Raw genomic sequence first — 24,554 nt, 5'->3', positions numbered from 1 at the left:
CACAAACATTATGCGGAAGTTTTGTAACTGATTTTACATTGCGTGGACAAAGGTCGCAAAATTTGCTGAGTCCAATTTTTATGTGCAGATGCTTTTCCTTGAATAACTCGAAAGCTTCTTTTAGCGTATAATATAAATGACGTATCTGAATATTGTTTGCTTTTCCGTCAGATAATTGAATTCGAGTGACATCTTTTTTGTTTGGTGATATTTACTTCATTATAAAAGTTTACAACTGCTAAAACATCGCTTTCAGAAAGACCATACAGCTTTGAACATGCTGGAGGTAGACCCGAATTATCTTTACAAGCATTTGAAAGAATAGAAAGAATTTCAGATTGTTTCTCCTTTGAAGTTGGTAGTGCTTTTAAAACTTTTTTCAATGCTTTTCCTCTTTGTTGAACGTTTTTAAAAGATGAGCTTGATCTTTGATATTGATTTAAAAGTTTTCTTTTTAAAGCGCGACTTTTTAAAACTCTTAATTTTGCTTTAGCAGCATAAGCTGCTTTTTTATTAGGATCGGCTTTCAATTTTTCTCGATATCTCTTAGATCTAACTCTGGACATTTCTTTCTTTTTATCAGCATTTCGAGAAACATAATTAGCTTGGTATTCTGCATAACGTTTTTTTTTTACTTCTAATTTTGATTCCATTTCTTAAAAACTTACAACTTTATAAGAAAATGTTAACATAAATCCAAAAGTTTACTAATATTTACTAATAGCCCTTCACAATACTAAAATGCAAAAATTTATTCGAATTGGAAAAATTTGAAAACCCACAACAAAATCTGAACTTTGAGATGATATTTTGACTTCCTTACCGCGCTATTTTATAAAACGCTAATTATCCCGTCGATGGGTTCAGTGACGCAACAGCTTTTAAACTATAACTATATGTTAATACAATGCTTTTTGACCGATTTTTCTTTTAGTAATGATTAAAAGTTTACATTAAAATATATAATTTCTAAAAAAACCTCGCCATAAAGCATAATTTCATTGCGATAATTAAACTTTTTTAGCTTTTAGTTCAGTGACGCAACGTAATTTTTGCAGATGTGTATGTGACAAAAAAACACTTGAATTGTTTTTAAAGAGTAAAAGTTTTTTTACTCAAGACATATATGTAATCTCAAAGATTCTTTCTAAACAAAAATATGGATATGCTTTGTTTAAAATATTGCAATAAATCGCCCTAAGATTTTACTCACTTTTTCGAATAATAAAAAGAACAAACAGTTGTTAACATTCATCAAATTTATCTACTCGGTTCAAACATTTTCTACTCAAAATTTATTTTAACAATAATTTTAAGGTGTTTAAACTATAATTAAAGATATTTTTAAATACGAAATTTATCTCTTCCATCGTGGAAATAGCCATATATACTTCCAAGCATGCGTATATTTATACATATATACTTCCACGCACGCGTACTTCCAAGTAATGGATTGAACTAGTTTAAGCTTTTCATTTTTTCATCAAATAGTAAATAATTAAATATATTTTAGTATAGTTAATTTTAGGAGATAATTTTAGTATAGTTATGGGTAAAAGATCTTACTTTAATTCACAAGTTGGCTATTAATAAATTTGTTGTTTTGGTAATGAATAAAGTCATTTTTGGGTCCAATGTACAGACAAATTGTTCACACAACTTTTTATTTAAAAAAAAGCAACATAAAAATAACAACAAATTGATAACTTTAAGGTTTAAAATATATAATAAATAAAGAACGTTAGTAAAATAAAAACGATCGTAATAATATAAAGTATATTAAATATATTACTAATTTTTTATTATTTAAAAAATCTATATAAAACTATATAAAACAAATAAAAATTTAGCAAAAACATCAAGTCTCATTAGAACTTTCTAAATTGAGCTTCAAGTATGGTCTATTTATCTTATAAAAATCTTACAAAACTTACAAAAAAAGTTTTATAAAGCTAAAGTTATACTGATAAGTAATTTCTTTGCAACAATAAAGGATATAAAATGTATAAATACACAACAATCTACCATAATATGACAGTGTATATTTGCATATTACAAATATGACATAATTCTTACTTTGAATATGATCATATCATTACGAGAAATGTGCCGAATAATAGTTTCAAATAATTTCTGAACCGTGAATTCTGCATTTAAACCAAATTCTTGGTTCAAGCACATAATTCTTGATTCAAACACTAAATACTCAGTTTTTGTTATCTAAAGAAATCATATATTTTAAAAGAAAATATAAAAAAAAAATTCAAATTATTAAGTACTGATAATTAAACGAACTGAATACTCGACAGAAAAACAAAACGAAAAAAAATATATATGGAATAGTTGTCAAATATTCGGCACATTACCATCAGCCATGATTTAAATAACTCTGTATAAATCATTACCTTTTTTGATCAGGAAAAAAAATTGGTAAAAAATATTTTAAATGTATAAAAACTATATTAGGCAACTGTGGATAATATCCGAGTGTTCACAAGACGACCATGTGTTCCGATATTCGACGCTGTTTCTAACAGGTATTGATTATGTGCTAGGGTTAGACCACTACCTAAACAAAAACAGCATTCCGCTAGTTCATTAGATGGAAACTGTACTATAACTATTATAACCGATGCTAAATTATCTTTGGTATTTTGAATAGCTAATGGAGTCACACTGTCTTGTAAATTTTGTTTCATTCTTCTTTTAAACACTAATTCATCTAAATTTTGACAAAGTATTTTATAAGTCCCAAATGGTCTAGCGCCCATTGTCTTTAATGATAACTCTACTTCTCCAATTATGATTCCTTGCAGATATAACTGTCTAGCTTTCCAAACCAACAACGCAAAGCACATAACAATAAGTAAACATACAATTAAAATAAGAACAAATAATGTCAGGTTTAAACGCACCAAATCTTGGCTATAATATATAAAAAATGCTGAATCAGGTTTGTTAATTGTGGATACAGCTAGGTAAAAATTCTTTTTACTTAAATCGTGGACAGAGTGTTTCACAATTATTAGTAAACGTTTTCTTATATTTTTAATAGATAAAACATTGCCGAAATATTCGGTAACCGTAAAATACATTTCTGACGATAAATTTAATTCTGGTGTATAATCGTCATCTTTGGCGTTTTCATTTCTAGGTCCAAAAACAACGGAAAAACTCTGGATTTGTGTAGCATTTTGAGAAACGACGTAGTATTCATCAGAATCAGCAAAATACATGTCTAACTCGCCTTCTATGACGTCAATTACTATACGCATATTAACATTCATATAATAAGGAGAAATCATGAAAAATAACGACCTCGCTGATAACATAGTTCTTTGTTTTGGAACAATAAAGGAGACAATTTTTTCATAGCATTGCCTTCCATTTATTGGATTTCCGCTAAAGCCAAAGATACAACGTGTGCACTACAAAGAAGGACACAATTAAGATGTAATAATAAAGAAAAATTGAATAGTCATATCACTATCTCAACAACAAAAAACAAATACCTGCTCTTTATAACACTCTTTCTTGCAGGTTAGACTGGTTTCAGTGTTATGATAGCATTGACATTCTTCTCCAGTACTTTTATTGCATGTATTAGAATGGTTATTGCATTGGCAGCTAAAAAAAAACGAGTAAACAAAAGTTAATAATTTATTGTTTAAAATTTCAAATGAAAAACTTTAAAAATTACAGTTGACATGGTCCATTTAATATCTTGAAAAATCCATCAATGCAAGAGTCGCAGAGGTCTCCTTCGCTGTTATTTTGGCAATCGTAACATTTTACATCATCCACACTTTTTGGTCCATGAGAAAATGATATGATCTAAAAATTTTAAAAACACGCAATGACTTTCGAAACATGAAATTTCAAAAACAATACAATATTTGAAATATTAATAAAAGTATAACAAAAATGAATGAGCATTTACATTGTGTTTGTATTTAATAAAATCTTCTTTTGTCATACATATATCAGTATTATTATTGCACACAGAACGACATTCTTGACAGTTAAGCCCCGATGTAGACGTAGGTTCTCCTACATACAATGGTTTACACTTATCACAAGTTGATCCCTGTTAAAAAATTAAAACAACCTAATATATAATTAATTAATTATAACGCTTTATTAAAATAAATTTAAAACAATTCTTTTAAATGCTTAAAACAGATATTGATTTCCATAACTGAAGAGCCAATAGAAACTGAAGAATCAAAAGAAAGTTAAGAATCAAAATTTAGAAAATTTAGAAAAAAAGAAATATTTAGAGAATATATAACAAACCATATAAAAACATGAATTTTTTGCAATCAATTTTTTCTGATATTACTATTTTATTTTATTAACATTGGCTGTATGCGTGTGTAAAAAACAAAAAAAATTCAGGAAGAGGAAGGTCTCAAACCACAGATACTTTGTTTATGAAGTCAACGCCTTATCCAAATAAGCTAAATGTGTGTATAAGGAACAAATAATATACTTATTTTAAAAATTCTTCTTCTTCTTCCCATATTGAAAATAAACTTAATTAAAATTAACTTAATTAAAATTGACTAAATTAACTGACTTATTGCATAACTAATTATTGAATATTATATTGTCATCAAGCAAGAGTATGTATTCAAAATTTGAAGAAAATCTATCATCAGTAAGTGACTCAAAAATTGATTACAAGATTTGATGTTAACAAACAAACAGATTACAAGATTTGATGTTCACAGACAAACAGATTACAAGATTTGATGTAAACAGAGGAGTTAATAAAAGCATTGGGAAAAAAAGAATAATAAAGGGTGATTAATTGGAAGAAAAAAAAAGGATAACCACTGTGATTGATAATCACCATGATTGCAGTTTGATGAAAATGCCATTTTGATGATTTTTTACTAATTAGTTAAAGAAAAGTAATTTAAAAACCTCTAAGCCTTCAACCTGTTAACCAATCAAACTCTTAGTCTTAAACCTGTTAACCAATCAATTTTTATAATGTTTTTTATAATTAGAATTTTAAGGTAATGTTTGAGAAAAAACCCAGACAAATAAAAATAATTGAATTGAAGAAAGTTTACATTCAAGCATGAAACATTTACAGCAAAAGAACTTTGCTGAATGACTGAATCATTTGTCACTTGATAGCTCACTTGAGCAATAACCATGTAGAAAAATCAGCATTGAAAGCAGTGAGAAAAAATTTGAGAAGAGACAAGTAAAGTACTTAGTAAAAGTGGCTTAGTAATCGTGTTATATTTTTATAAGGGTAAAACTCTAAAACTCATTTTAATAGTTCTAAGGCTGGCTGATAGTACGGTTTAAAAACTCTGTGGTAGCTTACATAGAGGCTGATTCCATCAACAGCTGTAAAATATCAGGGTATTAACAGCACCATGTTGAGCAAAATTGCTCAACTTGAAAATTTTTGCTCATTGAAAATGGTGAAAAAAACATAAGGAGCCCTAAGTTATGACTTAATTATCGGTTAATTAGCAACTTACTTTTTGCAAGACTATTTTAAATTTGGCTGGTTTTTCCTTTAGATCTTAGATGGCTACTACATTTTAATTTGCAAAGACTCTAATAGTCACATGCTTGGGCGTATACTTACAGATCAATTCACCTATTTGTCGAGAAATCAGGTTTGAACCCTCTTACCATTTTTTATGCGCTCCCGTTTAGCACCTCTTCACTCAATCAATTTTCTTTGTTCTTTATTGTTCTACTTCTTTTTAACACTGCATTTTTTATATGAAATTTCTGATTATATTGACCATGCCCATTTTTTTTTATCCCTCTACCAATATTGTTGTAATTGTTAATTTTAATGTTCATCAAACTGAATGGCTTGGCTCAAACACCCCTAACCTTGCTGGTACTAAAGCCCATAAAATTTGTATTTCTCAATCTCTTTACTCAGATGTTAACTTTGTGACTAGTTTTTCAGACAACCTTAATCACTTACCATCACTCCTTGATCTCTTGTCCTTGATCTTGTCTCTGACTCTACCTTGTGTTCAGTTTCTTCTCTTTTAGGTGGTTCAGACCATGCAATAATCTCTATAAACCTTTTATTATGTACTTATTCTTCAGACTCTATCGTTGCACTACTTACTACTACCCTACAGCTGACTGGAATTCCTTTTATGACCTTTTTTGCAACAGTCCCTAGGCTGATATCTTTCTTCACTCTGCTGATAAATGCACCACCTAAATAACCTCCTGGATCCAGGCAGGTAAGGAAGCTTTTATTTCTTCTTGTCTGTTCCAAGTCAAGCCTCACTCTGCTCCATAGTTTTTATTTTCTTGTGCAGCTGCACAATCTAATCGTTTAATTTTTTTCATCTTTTTCAAAAGAACAACTCTCTTGATAAGATTTTATTATTGCAAGAAACCAATGTAAAAAAGTCTGATGTTAATTACCTCTCCCAAGGATAAGGCAAATGAATTAGAAATGAACCATCTCCAATTCCTGGATTGATCTTATTACCTCTCTCAAGGATGAGACAGAACTATACGCAAAGAACTTTCCCTCTAATTTAATTCTTAAATTATTGGCCATACTCTTCCTACCATTTCAGTTGGCCCATTGTTAGACATCCAAATCACTTAGGGTTCCATTGCTAAAGCCATTTCTCAATCAAACTCTTGTCCATCTTACAGAAAGTGTTTTCCAGAACTTTAATTCTCTAAACTTTTTTGCATCCAATTTTTAAAAACTTTGGAGAACATTCTGACTCCTCCAACTATTGTCTGATCAGTCTTCTCTCTATTATTAGCAAGGTTTTTGAGCTTTTAATCAACAATTTTCTAACTTCAAGTCTCTGACAATCAATATAGTTTTCAATCTTCTAGCTCTACAGCTGACTTGCTAACTGCAGTGACTGAAAGATTTGTGCATTAGATGAGGGTAACGAGGCAAGGGCTATTGCTCTTGACACATCTAAAGCTTTCGATAAAGTATTGTATGCTGGTCTATAAAGTTTGGCTTTTTTTTATCTTTTCTATAAGTTTGCTTTATATGGTGCATATAGGACATTTTTTTCAATCATTTTAAACAGGCAGCCGATTTTGAATTTGATCACATTTCAGTAATAGCTTAGGGCTTTTAGTGGCTTGTGAACCTTAACTATAAGAAAACTTTTATTATTATTTATTGCAAACAACATGAGCAATACTGTTAAAATTCCTACTTAAATGAATAGCAACCCTCTCACTAATTGCTCTTCTTTACAACTTCCTGTATTACTGACTTCTTCTTCACTACTGACTTCTTATGGAAACCATGTATATAATCTATTGCAATGTTGCATCAAGGTTGCTTCTCTATATTCTCTACTTCTACAAATCTCTTATTTGTCCTTGTATGGAATACTTTTTTCTTGTTTGGGCTGGTTCTTTTAATGATTCTCTTTCTCTTTAAGGTCCAAAAATGCATTGTAAACAGTAAGACCTCTTAAAGAGTTAGTAATCTTCTGATCTTCTAAGCTTGAGTCTCTTTCCTATTGGCATTAGATTGCGTTTGTTTTTCCTACAAATACTATCATACTATCATGGTTGCTGCTCAAGAGTAATCATCTCTAGTTCCATCAAACAAAACCCATTCCTCTAGTTTTTTTCCTTGCAGTTAAATCCATCTTCATGTTTTCCTGATTCACACAACCTACAACTTTTTAAGTCAATTATTGGCAGATAGCAAATGAGTTTTGTTTGGATTAAAACTCATCATTCAGTGTTAGCTCAATGCAGAACAGAAAAGAGATCACATTCATGATTAGTTTTAGGCATTTAATTAAATTTTTACACTCTACAAAAATGAAGTTGGTTTATCAGCAAATACAATCAAATATAGGTAGGTAGGCAAATAGTGGTAAGATGATCAGAAGATTATACATATAGATGAGAAACAACACAAGACTAAAGTTGGAACCTTGTGGTACTCTTTAGATTATTGGAAACAAAGGATACAAAGTGATATGAAAGGATACAAAGTACATCTATGACATTAGTATATTAGATACTTGCTAAACAATAGTAATAGTAGACACAGTCACACACAAGCAGTGAACGCCTGAGGGAAAAAATGAAGTACATTAGAATAAAGGAGAATTAAAATCATTACTAAAAATCAAGTAATATATGATAGTAAAAATATATATATTGCCTGAAAAAATGTAAAGATATAAACATGTAGTGAAGGATATAAGAAATTCTCTGAATAATAATAAAAGACAAAAATTGTGCATGTGAAAATTAAAACAAAGCTGAGTAATAAGTAATAATATGAAAATCAGCGGATAAATAATATATTAAAAAATGCAATTAAAAAGAATTTTTAAACTTGATTTATGCTTTAAAACTTTCCCAGATTTTAAAGATTTCCCAGATAAGGAGATTATGAAGAAGTTCAGCATGCCAGTCTTTACTGAAACAACATACATTCTACAACTGTACTGAAAGTCTTTGATATGTGAAGAGTAATAACTTCAGCTTCCATTTCCTTTTGGCATTGTAGAATCTTTTTGTTACAAAGATTAACAAACAGCAACAGGAACAAGATTTTCAAAGTTTTGAACTCAAGATAAAATACAAAAAGTATGTTAAAAACTCAAAGTCTTGCTGATAAAAATAAAACAGGTTATATACATTTGATAAAAGCAAAAATGCATAGAAAATTTAGTTTGAGCTGAACTTGGCATGAATTAAAATGTCACTTATGCAACATTGAATCATAAAATCATTAGCTACCATATTGGATGGTGTTATGAGTAATAAAGCAAAAAAAGATCGAACCACAATGTAGCAAAACATTTATGCTAATGTTAGAAACGTGTCACAGGTTTACAAAATCCAGGTTCTACCAACTACTTTTTTTATTTACTTTATTTTTAATTTAATTTTAATGCAAACTTAATTTCAACTTTTAAATTCTTATCTCATGTTAACTTACTGAAAAGATTTTAATTTAAATTAAATTCCTATCTCATGTTAGCATACTGGAAAGAATGGTTGAAAATTGAATGGTAAAATAATTGAAGTAAAAATGATTGAAAATGAAAACTGAGAAAATGGTTAGTAAGCAAAGTTTTCACTTTCAATGTTGAAAAATTGTCACTATTTCACTAATTGTTTAATAAACTTTATTAACAAACAGCTATTCCTGTTGTTTAATAAAATTTATTAACAAAAAAACAAAATTCTTCATTACAACTCATCCCCCATCAACCAAAATATACAATTTAAAAAAGTATTTTAAATCAAAAATCTTACAATTGTATTATGCATACAGTCCAAACATATACTTGTGTGTGTTTCATTAGCACAATTACTGTGACCATTACACTGACATGGTACATTGCAACTTATTCCAGTCCATCCAAAGCTACAATTGCACTTGTTTGGTTCAATGCACTTTCCATTTACACAACTCTCACATACTGGAACACAACTTTTTAAAAAAATAATCAATATCAACACATTTAAAAAGGATGACAAAAAAAATTTGACAAAAAATATTAATAAAACTAAAAATTTTAATCACCTTTTGCCCTGTAAACTACTGCTCAATCTCCTATATCCTGGTTGACAATGACATTCAAATCCTATATCTTTGTCTATACATAACTCAGATAGGCTGCAAGGTTTATCTAAGAACTCACACTCATTTTCTAAAGGACAAACTATAAATACCCAAGTTTTGTTTTTTGCATATATATCTGTATTGTCACTGAAAGTATTATAACCTGATTGTTCACATTTTGAATTTATTGGTCCTAAGTAAATAATTGTTTTTTTTTTTCAATCAAAAATATTTTTTACATTTAACTTTTTACACTTCAATATATGTAAAAATACAAAAAAATAAGTCATAAACACTTTAAACTTATAAGAAAAATACATATGTATATGCATAAATAAACGTACCTTCAATATCCCCTTTTAAACATTTTCCAGAACCATTATGGTTATCTGCACACCAGCCACAGTGCGCTAATTTAGTACAAGATATACAATCTTTTTGTAACTCACATGAAATTGGACACTGACCACCCATTTCCTTTGAGTATAGTTGACCACAAGAGCCAAATGAACACTTTAATGGGAGTAGTGAGTATGAAACACAAGCATTTAACTTTTCACTCCATAAACAACCAGGTGAACTGAAATCTTCAAATAAAAACATTATGTTAAGTAAAACAACCAGGTGAACTGAAATCTTTAAATGCTTTAAATAAAAACATTATGTTAAGTAAAACTATTTAATTACAACTATTTAATGGAAAAAACTTAATTTAATTGTCAAGACTTTTTTCTTTGTCTTTTAAACAATTTCTTTATTCATAGTTTTTTATTTTTTTCTGAAGTAATTTAAAATTTTAAGTATATAAAATCTATGATTAGGAAACTACAGAAGATGTTATAAGCTATTAAACAAGTCTGATATCCTTAAAGAAATTAGTTTACTAATATAGAAACCTTAAGTTTAATTATTGAAATCAATACATTATTTTGCCTAAAATAGTTTTAGAAACAGGATAAATTTTGAAAACATAAAGAGTTTTTTGGACAATGTTTTAAGGTACAAATCTGTTAAAACAAAAACTATTTTAAATTACTCAAAAAATCAAAACTTAGCACTCTTTAAAAGTATAAAAAAGTAGGAGCTTGAGAATAAATAAAAATTACAAAACTTGGGAAAAAATTGTAAAATAAGTACATTGAAAGATGATAAATTATCGAAAAGATTTGGAAAGGGATAAACTAGGCGCTCTACCACTACAGATCACATCTGTTGTTATTATGTAGATATTATTTTTTAGATTTCTTATTGAGCTTTTATTGTTTGGTTGATTTTCTTGTTGCTATTATGTAGATATTGTTTTTATGGTTTCTTATTGAGATTTTGTTTTATCATTGATTTTCTTGTTGTTATTATGTATTTGATTTGATTAGACTTGATTAAAATTTATTAGAACAGCAATACATGCAGCATGCTACATGTTCTAAAGGATACGCAGGTTCAATAAATAAATAGGACTCTGACAGCGTGCTACATAACAATAAAATAAATATACTAAAAGGGTATATTTATTTTATTGTACAAAATTAAGGAAGACTATTGTACAACTATAATAAAAAACTGTTACATGTGATGGAGTTAGCTGGAGCAATGTTTTTCAAAATTGATGGAATTGATTTTTGTTTTAAAGCTTTGGAATTAATAGCATTTACAACATCAGACGGCAAGTTATTACAATTATTAACTAGTCTGAGAGAGAAAGAATATTTACGAACATTAAGTTGACACTTTAATTTGTGTAACTTAAGTTTATGACCAATTATATTCTAAATATAAATGTTAACAATTATATTATAAATATAATTGTTAACATTTATGTTTATAATAAAACTATTAACTAAAAAGAAATTCTGTACATGAAGCCAAACTAAGTTGTTCAGAATTTTGTAACATGAAATTAAGTCTTGTTTTAGACAACGAATTTTGTGTAGCTCCAAATCAAGTATTAAAAGTCTGTTGAAATATGAAAATTTACTTAAGTTGGCTAGTTTCTTTGTAAAACGCCTTTTTCAACTGCTTTTGTTAATTCAGTGCAATGTGGTGACCAGACCGGAGAGAAATATTCTAAAATAGGTCTTATGTAAGTAGTAAAGGCTTTTACAAGAACTTGTAAATCATGACTTTTAAAACACTTAAATATTGTTAACTCAAGAAGGCTTGTACAGGTAGATCTTTTGGATAATAAATTGTGTTGATTAGGTGTTATTAGTTTATTACTATTTAGATCTGTCTGCAATTTTTGAACTAATACTTTCCATGACACGACAGCTGGTACATATAAGAGAGATAGGCCTATAATTATTAGCATCTGAGGTGGATCCTTTTTTAAAGATGGGGGAAACCAAAGCTTGGAGCCATTGTTTAGGTAAGGAGCTTGAAGTAAAACTTGATTGAAATATGAGCAAAATCTGAATTTTTTTCGGATTGCGTTAACTTTTATTTGCGTAACTAAAAAACTTACTAGTTTTACTGTCATTGACAAGTTTGAGCTCAAAATTCTTGTGGTGTGTAAAACAATTATGGCGATTTTGATTTAGCAAAACATAGCCAATCGATTTTCAGTAAATTAAAATCTCCAACAATAATAAATTGAAACCAAAGAATTCAGAAGTTTATTGCTGAAAAAAGTCTTGCACACACAAATTAAAGAAAAAAAAAATTAATTAAATCAATGAATAGGAAAAAATTCATTTAGTTTGTTGGCAAGACTTCTTGCATTAAAAAGATAAACTGAATAACTGTCCAATGAATTTTTGTTGTTGTTTGAAGTGATTAGGCATTGTTTACTTGAATTCTTGATTCTTGACTGTTACGCAACTAAGCAGCAATTTCTAAAGAAGTTAATGAACCAAGACTTGTTTATGTTCATTTGATTATGATTGCTATTTGTTGATTTTTATAATTTTTTCATTTCATATGCCATAATAAAAAACCAAAGATTCAAAACTTTCCAAATATTTTAGTTTACATTCCTTCCAAATTTAGATATTATTTTTTTGGTTCCTTAACGAGCTTTTGTTGTTTTGTTGACTTTTTTATTTTATTTTTTAACAATTTTTGTAAAAATTTCTTAATATTGGTTGCAATATCTAATTAATACCATCATTAGTGACAGAGATATCTAATATTTATATCTAATTCTACTACAATCCAAAAAACTTTTGTTTAGGGTTCTTACGAAAGTTTTTATTTAAAGCTAAAAATAAATAATATCTGCCGATAACTTTTATAAAAATAGTTAAATTTCTCAAATGTTTAAAATAAAAATTGAAAACTGTTAAGCTCGTCAAATGGCAAAATAAAAAATAAATAAAAAATTTAATACTTTATTTCAACAATATTTATTTGAAACTTTGTTCTATACACCTTAAAAACTTTGTTCTATAATTAAAAACAGCATCTATAAATCATTAAAAAATAAACATATTCATAATAATAAAAATTCTATTTTTATTTTCAAATTTTAAAAATAATCAAAAAAAATAAAAATAAAAAAATCTACAAAATAGAATGTTTAAAAAGAAAAACCTTGTTCATTTAAGCAGCTATCACAAGTGGTATGATCAACACAATAATTTCGAAGCTGTCTTGATTCAGTTACACACTGACTAATTTCATTGTAGGTAGTAAGACAAGATGATGAATTTGAAGCACAGTAGCTCTCTTGACACCATTTGCATCCACTATATTTTGGGTAACTTGATAGACAGGAACTACAGGAGGTGTATGATGAGCATTCTCTTTCATAATCCACCGAACAAGACATACTGCTTGTAACCATGGAGATATTTTCACCACACGATTTTACATTTTTATCAAAGCAAAATGAGTCATTAATTTTATTGCACCAACTACAACTGATTTCAGATAAGCATTTTAATTTTGTTTCCTGATATGCACAAATGTCTCTCGGTACTGAAAAGAAAACTAACTTACCATTCACATTATAATTAAATCCACCATATAAAAGAATAGTATTATTAAAAATTGCTGATAAAGCAAACAACATATTTGTATTTCCCGTATCATGAATGAAGTTGTCTAAAACAAAATAGTATATATAAAGTATATAAAATAAAGAACAGAAATTAAAAATAAATAAACAAAACAGAAAAAAAAAAGGTGAAATTAAAAAAAAAAATACAAATAAATACAATATATAAAAAACAAAGCATACATCAGTAGTACATATTAAAAATGTTACACAATGCACATACAATACACAATAGTATTACACATCACAAAATACATGCAATAGTATTACACAATAAAAGTGTTAGTCAATTCAAAACACATTTTGTTAAAAAACTAATTCACAACATATATACATTTTAACTAATTCACAAGGTTGCAAGCAAGGACAATTTAGGTTTGGAGTTACCAAACCTAAATAAATTGTTAAAGATTAAGAAAACAGTTGACAAAAGAAAAAACTGTAAATACCATAAGTGAAATACAATAGTATTACACATAAAAAGTATTACACAATACAATACACCTACACATACAATAGTATTACACATACAATAATATTAAACAATGCAATACACATACAATATTATTACACAATGCAGCACACATCCACATACAATAATACTGCACAATAACAAAAAAAAAAGCTATACCATTTTTATCAAGTTGAAAAAATCAAATTACCATTTCTCTGAAGAAGAGACCACATGTTACACACTGGCCTCCATATATAGATATTGTTATTAAAACCAATAGAGTCGTCATAGCCAGATATAATAAATAAAGTGCCATTAATCATATCTCCACTATGTCCAAAAATAAAAGGCGACTAGAAAATAAGAGGAAAAGTATTAAACACAATAATAAAAATAATAATAAATAAATAATAAAATAAATAACTATATTCTATTAATTTAATACTTTATTGTATATATTTATGTATATATTTACAAAAATTACTATATTTAAAAAAGAGTAAAGATAAACCGAGTTTCCTGGTATCGATTCCGCGAGTTTCCAATATCCATTTTCAGGGTCAAAAATATATACTTGATTAGATATTTTAGTTTTGTTTTTATAAAATTCTATTCCCCCATGGACAATTATCTTTTTCTCTTCAGGATAATAAACTGATAAATGACCATATAGAGCTAAAATAAATTAGAAAAAACAAAACTAATTTATATTTTGCTAAATTTTAGCAAAATATAAAAACTGAAACTTGTTTAAAAACTTAAAATCTACAAATTTAAACAATGAAATGTAATGTAAAAATTAAAGAAATAAAATTTTAATAATGTAAAATTTTAGAACTTTAAAAAAAAGAAGGAAAAAAAAAAAAGAAAAAAAGGATTTCATTTTTTTATTCACAAATCTTCACTTCACTGCTTTCTGTTTATGAGTGAAAGAAAAAACTAATGATCATACATTACATAAAAAAGTGATTAAAATTTTGCCAAGACTAAAGTATTAAAGTTAGCAAATGGAGCCACTTTAGATGTAAGATTGTCAGGAAAATCATTAAGATGAATGAGAACGACCAAGGTGGAACCTTCTGTACTCAGAAGTTACTGGAAATGAAGAGTGTTGGGCTTCAAGAAAAAATTTAATACTGCGGTAAAGAAGAAATAATTCAAAATCTCAAAAAAAAAAAAAACACTTTTAATTTTAAAAAAACCAAAATTTTAACTTTTTTAAATTTTGTTATAATATAAACCAGGTTTGGTTTGAACTTTCAAATTTATGCTTACTTTTATTTTGCAAAAAAAAAATTTCTTTCAAAAGTATCTTTTTATTTTTGATAGTAAGCTCAGCAACTCCATTGAGTTGTTGTAGTTATAGTTTCAAGAAAATGAATCAATAATTAGTTTAAACAACCAAGATACTTTCAAAATATATCTGGTCTGCAAGATAAATAATTAGATTGATTAAAGGAAAAACACTAAAAATCTTTTAGTGGACCACAAGCAATATTTCAAAACTTATTTAAAATGTAATATGTATATCAAGACTTTATGTGTTACATAATTTATGATAATATAAGTGCAGTATATTATGGAACCCTAATTTTGGCTTAAGTTTCCAGACCTGTGAAATCTCATCTTCTTGACTGCTAGTTTTAGGTGAGGACTTTGGTCAGTGCTGGAATTTTATTAACTGTTGCAAAGACATTTAAACAATAGAATATTCCTCAAGAAAATAAATTAAAAAGAACTACAATTACCAAAATTTAACTGTTATTGTTTACTTTTACTTATTAAATGGTTATAACTTGGTTATAATGGTTATAACGTTATAACTTAAAGTGAAAAAACATGTTTATTAGGGAACTTATGGGTTTTTAAAACATTTTTAAAAGTTCTAGCTGGGGGAAATTATTTAAAAAAAAAAAAAAAATTATTTTGCTTTCTAATAAGATATTTTTGATTTCAGATTTTTTTTTAATTAAGCTTTTTATTGTTATGGAAACACAATTCAATAAAAGTATAATCATGGTATGAGCAATAATAAAATAATGCATTTTTCCTGTTATATTAGGCTGTGCTTGATTCACCATCCCAAGATACCTGCTTTTTGTAATTGATTTAAAAAAGTGCTTCATAACAGAATCTATGATGCCTTCAATGTCAATTATTAACTAACAGCCAACATAAAATTATTCTTGGTATGGGTGTATGGTAGAGCGCTTACTTGTAAGCAAAAAGTTCAGATTTTAACCCCCACCGTGACCCTCCTAGTACTGCATCCAATTTGTTTCTTTCCACAACAGCTTATTTTGTCAAATGTTTTGAAGTAAAATAGTTGAGAGAGGGTTGTAACCATAATTAGAAAAAATATAATAGTAACAATAAAAAAATAAAAAAAATAACCACCTCAACTTTAGTGGCTTTAACTCCCCCTCCCCTCTATCTCTCTCTCTCTATATATAAATATGTATATGCATATATAGTCCTTAAAATTACTAACTGCCGACCTATGTCAGAAGTAAGTGATTTTGGCCAATCTTTTTTCTATGTATGCTCTAATGGTTAACCTGTTAACATTTTTGTGCTGGCTTGATGCCTAACAAAAATATTTGAATATCTTATTTTTTCTAATTGTGTGTGTATCATCAGGGAGCTTCCTGATGAACCTACTGATGGAGAAACAAATTTTTGAAGAAAAATCTAGATAAGTGTTTTTATTAATTTATTTATATATATACATATATATATACATATATATAAATATACATATATATATATATATATATATATATATATATATATATACATATATATATATATATGTATATATATAAATATAAATATATATATATATGTATATATATATATATGTATATATATAAATATATATATATATATATATATATATATATATATATATATATATATATATATATATATGTATATATATATATATATAAATATAAATATATATATATATATATATATATATATATATATATGTATATATATATATATATATATGTATATATATATATATAAATATAAATATATATATATATATATATATATATATGTATATATATATATATAAATATAAATATATATATATATATATATATATATATATATATGTATATATATATATATATATATGTATATATATATATATAAATATAAATATATATATATATATATATATATATATATATATATATATATATATATATATATATATATATATATATATATATATATATATATAAGAGAATAAGAATAAGAGTTGACATTTGGCAATGCCAAACTAACTTAAAAGTATCTGAAGTCAACTATTTTTGCCATTCTCTTTTTTATGTTGCTATAGTGAAACCTTTGTGTTAGACATTTTCAGCTTACCTGATGTCTACCAAACATAGTTTAAGGAAGGAAAGAAATTGATGACTTTGTTTTTTCTAATTCTGAGGGCTGTATACATATAAACACATACATATATAAACATAGTAGGTGAACGGGGCAAGGGCTGGGGTTATGGCCAGGGCTGCCTAAATCTTGACAAACCCTACAAACCAAATAAATATTTATCTTTATATACATATATGTGTATAAATGAAATAAATATTTATCTGTCTATACATATAAGTGTTTATATATCAGGCCTTGTTTTAAAGCGTTACGTGTATAGCGATTTACATACACCTTAAGCAATTTTTACATATGCCTTGAACGATTTAAGCGAGTTAAGTTCAATTAACCGTACACCTATACTATAACCATCTATCCAATAATAACCACCTATTATATATACATAAACTTTTGAATGACAATATGTAAAAATATTTGTTACAAAAGTTTGAAAGAAGTTAGGTTAAAAACATTGTTGTAACTTTTTATCACGATGATATTTCTTATCTCTTTATAACAATTAACATGAAAAAAGTTCGTCAATCCTTTACTACATATTGTTTGCAGATATTTTTAATTAAAATTCAGTAAAAAACTCTATAAAAATTTATATTACAAAATACATTTGTATTCTGTAATCTCTGATAAAAAAAATATTAAGACATTTTTTCGAGATATTGAAAAAAATGTGCCAATATATGGACAATTTATTTTTATTGTACTAAAAATTATTTCTTCATTAATTATTACTCTTTGCTTTTCTTATTAGTTAAAGGTATATAGATACCTTTAACTTTACGATATACAGGGGGAGGGGGCCAGCACAAAAGAAAAAAAAATTACCTGTTACTCACCATTTTTGAATGAAGACAACTTGCTAAATTTCTCCTGCGTGCGATTCAATAAATTTTTTTTTCATAAATCAAGTTATATTATAAAGTTAAAGAAATCACGAGCAGACTATAACATCCGCTGATGACACTATTATTACATTAAATATATTTAGATAATGGAGGTTTCATTATGCACGCGCATGTTACAGACTCTATTAAATTAATACTAAGGAATGTTAAAGTTTAATGACAGTCTTTATTCTTTACTAATGACTGTGTATTTTTCTATATAAAATAAGACAAACTAGTTTATAAAAACCTAGTATTTCTATTCTCTCCAAATTGTTTAAAGTTCTGAAAACTTTTAAATCTGGGGACTTTGCCGATGCTTTTCGAATTGAAATTATCACAGAAAAAGAGAAGACTTATATTATTGAAATCTAAATTGTGTGATCTTCATCAAAATAAAATTTTATCCAAAACCAATGGCGCTGTATAGGCGGCTGCCCTATGGTTTGTAAATGACACAAGTCATATTAAATATTTTAACATAGTAGCATATTTTATTTAAGTTGGTATATAAATAAAATTGAATATTGTTCAATGAATAAATTTTTCTTAACAAAGATTACCTCATATTTATTCTCTTTTTATTTTATTTTTTTACTCTAAATTAAATTGCTTGCAAATGAAAAAAAAAAAGAATTATACATAGAATGAAAATACTATTGAGTTTGTTTATAAGTTAAAGAAATTAATTTTTAATGAACAATTTTTTACAAATGTTTATTATAATCAGATACAATTCAAATAATTAAATATACTTATATTGTTTTAGTTGAGTATTTTTTTAAGTTTGCTCGATTAAAATATTACGTATAAGTATTTAAAAAGTTTTTCATTTTAAGAATAATTAACAAAAGAGTTTCCATAATTAAAACTTTTATATTTAATTTAATTTTTTTTGTTTAATAAAATTCAAAAAAAATAAAATAAATTAAGAATTGAATTGTTGAAAATGATTCTTCTCTATAGCTCTGTGTTTCTTTGTATATTTGTTTAAATGTAAAACATTTATAAGTAACGTAAAACATTTATGCATTAAATTCTGGCAAACGGGTTCCAACTATGTATCAAAAATATGCTCAAAACAGGCAAAACTTTTTTATATTTTTATATAATTTTTATATAAGTGAAAACGCTAAACAACATAAATTTAATAAATATATTTAAAAACCTAAACTATTCTTTGCTAGTCAAAACAAAATCGCTGTTCAAGTAATTAAAAAGAGTTTTTGTTTATCAATATGTTAATATTCCTTGTTTACTCTTAAAATTTTGAAAAATAAAAAACCATTTTTTTAATTCAATTATGCAATTACAAATTTCAGAAATAATGAAAAAAATATATATATTTTACTAAATAATATTGAACTAAAATTAATATTAAAATAACAATTGAAAACATAACTTTTTATAATATATTTACATTTACAACGCTTATACATTGTTTTAGTTACTTGAGTTAATTGTTAAATTGAACTAGTTTGCAGTTATTTATTTATTGCAGTAGTTAAAAAACTTAACGGCTATAAAAAAAAATTAAGATAATTTTATGGTATCAAATATTGCGTTAAGCTAATGCATTAAGCACTTTTTATTTAAAACAAGGTCTGTATATTTATATAAATTTATATATGTTTACATACACATATATACATATATGTATATAAATTTATATATGTTTACATACACATATATACATATATGTATATAAATTTATGTATGTATACATACACATATATACATATACATATATGTATATGTATATGTATATGTATATGTATATATATATATATATATATATGTATATATATATATATATATATATATATATATATATATATATATGTATATATATATATATATATACAACCCTCGGAATTAGAAAAAAACGAGGTCGGCAAAAAATTGCTGATATATATACATGTATATGTATATATATAAGCTGTCTGAAAAATAACCAACATAATTTTAAAATACCTGATGGAGTAGGCCCTGTAAATTTCTGGTACTGTTCTTTAAGAGAGTTAAGTTCAATTAACCGTACACCTATACTATAACCATCTATCCAATAATAACCACCTATTATATATACAATATCTCCAAACAATGTACATGTATGTCCTGCAACTTTTTTTTCTGAAAAGTTCCTCTAAACAAAGTTAAAATAAATTATTATACAAAAAAAGAGTTAAATAAAAGGGTAACAAAACAAATAAATATTTATTTGCTATATATATATTTATTGCTATATATATGAGTTTGGGCAGTACTGGTTGTAAAACTTCTTTTATTTTTATAAATTATGTTTATATATATCTTATCGGTAACTGAAATATACCTATAAATTGCTCACAAATCTTTATTAAAAATAGTTAAATCATTAAATACTTAAAAAAAAAAAAAAAACAATAAATTGTGATAAAACAAACAAAAGATTATTATGTTATGTTTAAAATAGTTGTTTAAATAGTTTTAAAAAAGAAATTAAAAAAGATTAAAGAAATTTAATCTTTTTCAAATAACGAATTTAGATTTCTTTAGTAGTTTTTGTTTTAGTTAATGTTTAAAAGATTTTAATGGGGTTTAAAATTAAATTTAATTATGACGTAGAACCTTTAAATATGCTAACAATGCAATTTAACTTTTAGTGATATATTAATTATTCCTTAATAATTTTATACTTATAAATAAAATATAAGTAAGCTTTAATAAAGTTTATATATATTAAATATAATTAAGCATTAATATAGTTACAAAACATAATGTACGGCTAATAAAAACTAAATTTTTTTTTACGTATTTATTCGCTTTTATTTATTAATGTCATACTTTACTATTGTTAGAATTTAAAACTTATGGAATTTAGTTTGGGCATCCATACCAGTCAAACAGTATGGGACTACGACTGGGTACAGCACTGTATGTATAAAAATATATAATCTAAAAGAGACTTGAAGAAAAATCTTTTTCTTTAGGTTTCTTATATACATATATAATAAATTTGTTGATATCAAGGCTTTCTTTACAGTTTGTAGTTTGTATGCATGTTGTTGTTACAATTTGTTGTTTATATGCATTAAAAAAGTAGTTTTTATTTTTATAATACATTCAAAGACGTTATGAGAAAATAAACTTTGTAAAAAAATGAAAATAAAACACAAAATATTTAATTGTATAGTATGAAATAACTTACAGTTAAATCAGTCCACACATTTTTTAAAGGATTAAACTTCCATATCTCATTAGAAAAACCACTACTTGTTATGCCACCATAAATATAAATTTCTTTCTAGAATGAATTAAAAAAATTTTTTAAACAAAAAAAAGTCCCTGTCTACAGCAAGTTAACAAACAAGAAATGATAAGGGTTGCAGATTTCTACTTTTGAGCTACCGACTCTGGATTGAAGGTCAATCTAATTTAACAACAAAACATAGTTTATGTTAAATTATTTTAGCTTTGTCTGTAGTTATGCAAAACTTTACCTGTAATTATACAAAGTTTATGCATAATTACACAAAATTATTGATCAAAAATCATTGGAAAAAAATACATTTTAAAATCTATTATAGAACTTAAAAAATAGATTTTTAAGTTCTATAATAGATTTTTAAGTTCTCTAATAGAATTTTAAGTTCTCTGATAGAATTTTAAGTTCTCTGATAGAATTTTAAGTTCTCAAATAAATTTTTAGGTTCTCTAATAGATTTTAAAGTTTTCTAATAGATTTTTAAGTTTTCTAATTAACTTTCTAGTTTTTAAATTTTCTAACATATTTTTCAACTTTCTCATAGATTTTTTAGTTTTAAAAAAAAAAAAAAAAAAAATCATTTTTATGATCAAAACTTTATAATAACCTTCCAAAAGAGTTAAGGTTGCCACTCTATGTCAAAAAAATTGTAGTTCTTAAGTACTTATAACATTTAAGTATATAGTACAAGGCATTTTTTGCCCAAATAACAAAACTTGATTTGACTTTTTGAGCTTTTATTATAAGGTGGTTGACCTAATTACAGAGACTGCTTACATTTTTGCTCAACTATGTTTACAAAAAGATTCCCTAATCAAATTCTTTTTTACTCTAAATCTTAAACTATAAAACATTTTTTGCTGAACACAAAAAATTTAAATTTAAAATTTCATATAGAATGTAGCTGTTGTGTTTTACTAAAAGAAAAACAGAAAACAAAAAATATATCAATAATTTTGAAATTTTTTTTTTCATGAAACTATTTTCAGAGCTTTGATGACCTCAAATAATGATTATAGCATGTTTGTGATAATCTTATATAATGAGTATATTGTGATTGACAATATTAGTGGTAAAATATTTATTTTTATTTGCGAATAAAAAAAAATATGCAGTTGAGAGTTAGGTAAATTTTTATTTGTGAAATGTTATATGCAGTTGAGAGTTAGGTAACTTTTCCTTTGGTTATTGTATCAATTGAAAAACAAACTTGAATATTAACTTCTATCATTCCTCTTTGTTTTTGTTTTTCCTGATAAAAAATCTAAAAAAATCATCTTTGAAAATTTCAACTTAAAATATAAAATTAAAATTTTTTAATAAGAGTCACAACAGGTAGTGCAGAAGATGTCAATTACTAGTAGCAACTAGTAATTTCAATAAAAAGAAATAAATTTTAATACCTTATAAAGAAAAGAACAATGAAAATATCGACTCGAAGGACAAACTTCACTAGATAAATTAAGCATTTCCTTGTAACCTGTCAACAAGTTAACACGAAAAACATCTGGACTTTTCAGATCGCTAAAGTTTCTCCCACCAAAAACGTACAAAAATGAATGATCAATGACCATTGTCCCAGCAAACCTTTCATCTTCTATATTTTCTATAGTAAATGAATGGATTGGCATTGTTGATATCTGCCAAAAAAAATTGGAAACTAATTGACTGCAATCCTCCCCAGCAAATCCTACTTTACATAAACAATAAGTATCCTAAAATAATAAAACAATATAATATAAATATATAAACATATATAATACAAATAAGGTAAGTATGGGTATTAAGGCCCACCTAACAGACTTTTGGTCATTTAGGCTTTAAAAATTAAGTTTAAAAAAATATTTTCGATTGCTGCTTAAGATTAATCATTCCTTGATGTAAAAATCTTATCTGCATATTGAGGAAATAATTATAACAAAAGTTATTCATGTTTTTGTAACATACCTTAATTGGGCCTTATTACCCCCTTATGGGGGTAATAAGGCCCATGTAAAAAAATACAAAAAATAAATAAAGAAAAACCAGAAAAAAGTTTGGAAACATTCTTTTAATGCATAGTTTATCTCACATTTATAAAATAATAAGTAATCTTGCATATTTATATACTTTAAAAGAATCAATTTTTTATACAACAGTGAATAACAACAGAAAATTAAAAAATTCAATAAAGATATGTTACAAAGAAAAACATTATTCTTCGCAGAATGGACATACTAATTCTTCCTCATCTTCAGAATCATACCCCATGCACGCCTCGTGGTACCATACTTTACATTTACAACATTGTCGCATACTTTCTACAGACTTTTGCTGGCATAACAAACAAAACCAATCATTCACATCCACACTTACAGACTTACTTTTCTTTGCACTTGGTTTTCCTTTGCCTTTATTCTTTTTATTAACAGCTTTAGAAGTAAAAGATTGAGAATAATCTTTTTTCAGGTCTTTAGAAACATTTGCTTTTCCTTTGCCCTTATTCTTATTATTAACAGCTTTAGAAGTAGAAGATTGAAAATCTTCTTTCGTTAGGGCTTTAGCAACATACTTAAAACTTTTTTTGCGACCGACCATAGCCATATTTTTCTTTTTAGCAGGACTCGGCATTAAATCATTGAAACTTGCATTAAGATTAATTTCAGGTTGATCGACTGAAACTGTTGAGGGACTAGGTTGGGTGACTGAAGCTGGTGAAGGACCAGAATCAGTGGGCCGATTTTTAGTGGGCCTTATTACCCGCTTTGAACCTGTTACGTTTATCGATAATGTATCCTTTTGTTTCAACACTTGCATAAATATTACATGATGAGTAATGATAACGAATAAGTACTTAATGCAAATAAATGCAATTGAAAAAAATAGAAGCTTTATAAAATATTTTAAAATGTAAAAACACGTATCTTAAAAATTAGACTTAAGCAATTTTTGACGAAACTAACAAAGTAACCTTGCTTTGTCGAATGCGCGGTAAAGAAATG

General features: G+C 26.2%; 1 protein-coding gene across 3 annotated transcripts in view; it reads right to left on the bottom strand.

Moving 5' to 3' along the window:
* Nucleotides 1–2,341: 2,341 nt before the first annotated feature.
* The window catches only part of LOC101238689 (multiple epidermal growth factor-like domains protein 8), a 106,068-nt gene continuing 83,855 nt past the window's right edge, over nucleotides 2,342–24,554 (bottom strand). For 2 of the 3 annotated variants that reach the window (XM_065788189.1, XM_065788191.1), the window contains 13 exons: nucleotides 22,977–23,288; nucleotides 21,517–21,612; nucleotides 20,301–20,472; nucleotides 14,543–14,706; nucleotides 14,240–14,384; nucleotides 13,112–13,624; nucleotides 9,928–10,170; nucleotides 9,545–9,776; nucleotides 9,274–9,451; nucleotides 3,941–4,087; nucleotides 3,701–3,834; nucleotides 3,513–3,627; nucleotides 2,342–3,428 (listed from right to left, as the gene is read on the bottom strand). In XM_065788189.1, the coding sequence (XP_065644261.1) occupies nucleotides 2,463–3,428; nucleotides 3,513–3,627; nucleotides 3,701–3,834; nucleotides 3,941–4,087; nucleotides 9,274–9,451; nucleotides 9,545–9,776; nucleotides 9,928–10,170; nucleotides 13,112–13,624; nucleotides 14,240–14,384; nucleotides 14,543–14,706; nucleotides 20,301–20,472; nucleotides 21,517–21,612; nucleotides 22,977–23,288 (3,417 nt within the window). In that variant the 3' untranslated portion in view covers nucleotides 2,342–2,462. The remainder of the gene's footprint in view (nucleotides 3,429–3,512; nucleotides 3,628–3,700; nucleotides 3,835–3,940; nucleotides 4,088–9,273; nucleotides 9,452–9,544; nucleotides 9,777–9,927; nucleotides 10,171–13,111; nucleotides 13,625–14,239; nucleotides 14,385–14,542; nucleotides 14,707–20,300; nucleotides 20,473–21,516; nucleotides 21,613–22,976; nucleotides 23,289–24,554) is intronic. The other variant, XM_065788190.1, reaches the window with a different exon arrangement.

The sequence above is a fragment of the Hydra vulgaris genome, chromosome 01, assembly GCF_038396675.1.
Source record: "Hydra vulgaris chromosome 01, alternate assembly HydraT2T_AEP".
NCBI classification, from domain to species: Eukaryota; Metazoa; Cnidaria; class Hydrozoa; order Anthoathecata; family Hydridae; genus Hydra; species Hydra vulgaris.
This window is presented reverse-complemented; position numbering and strand designations above follow the sequence as displayed.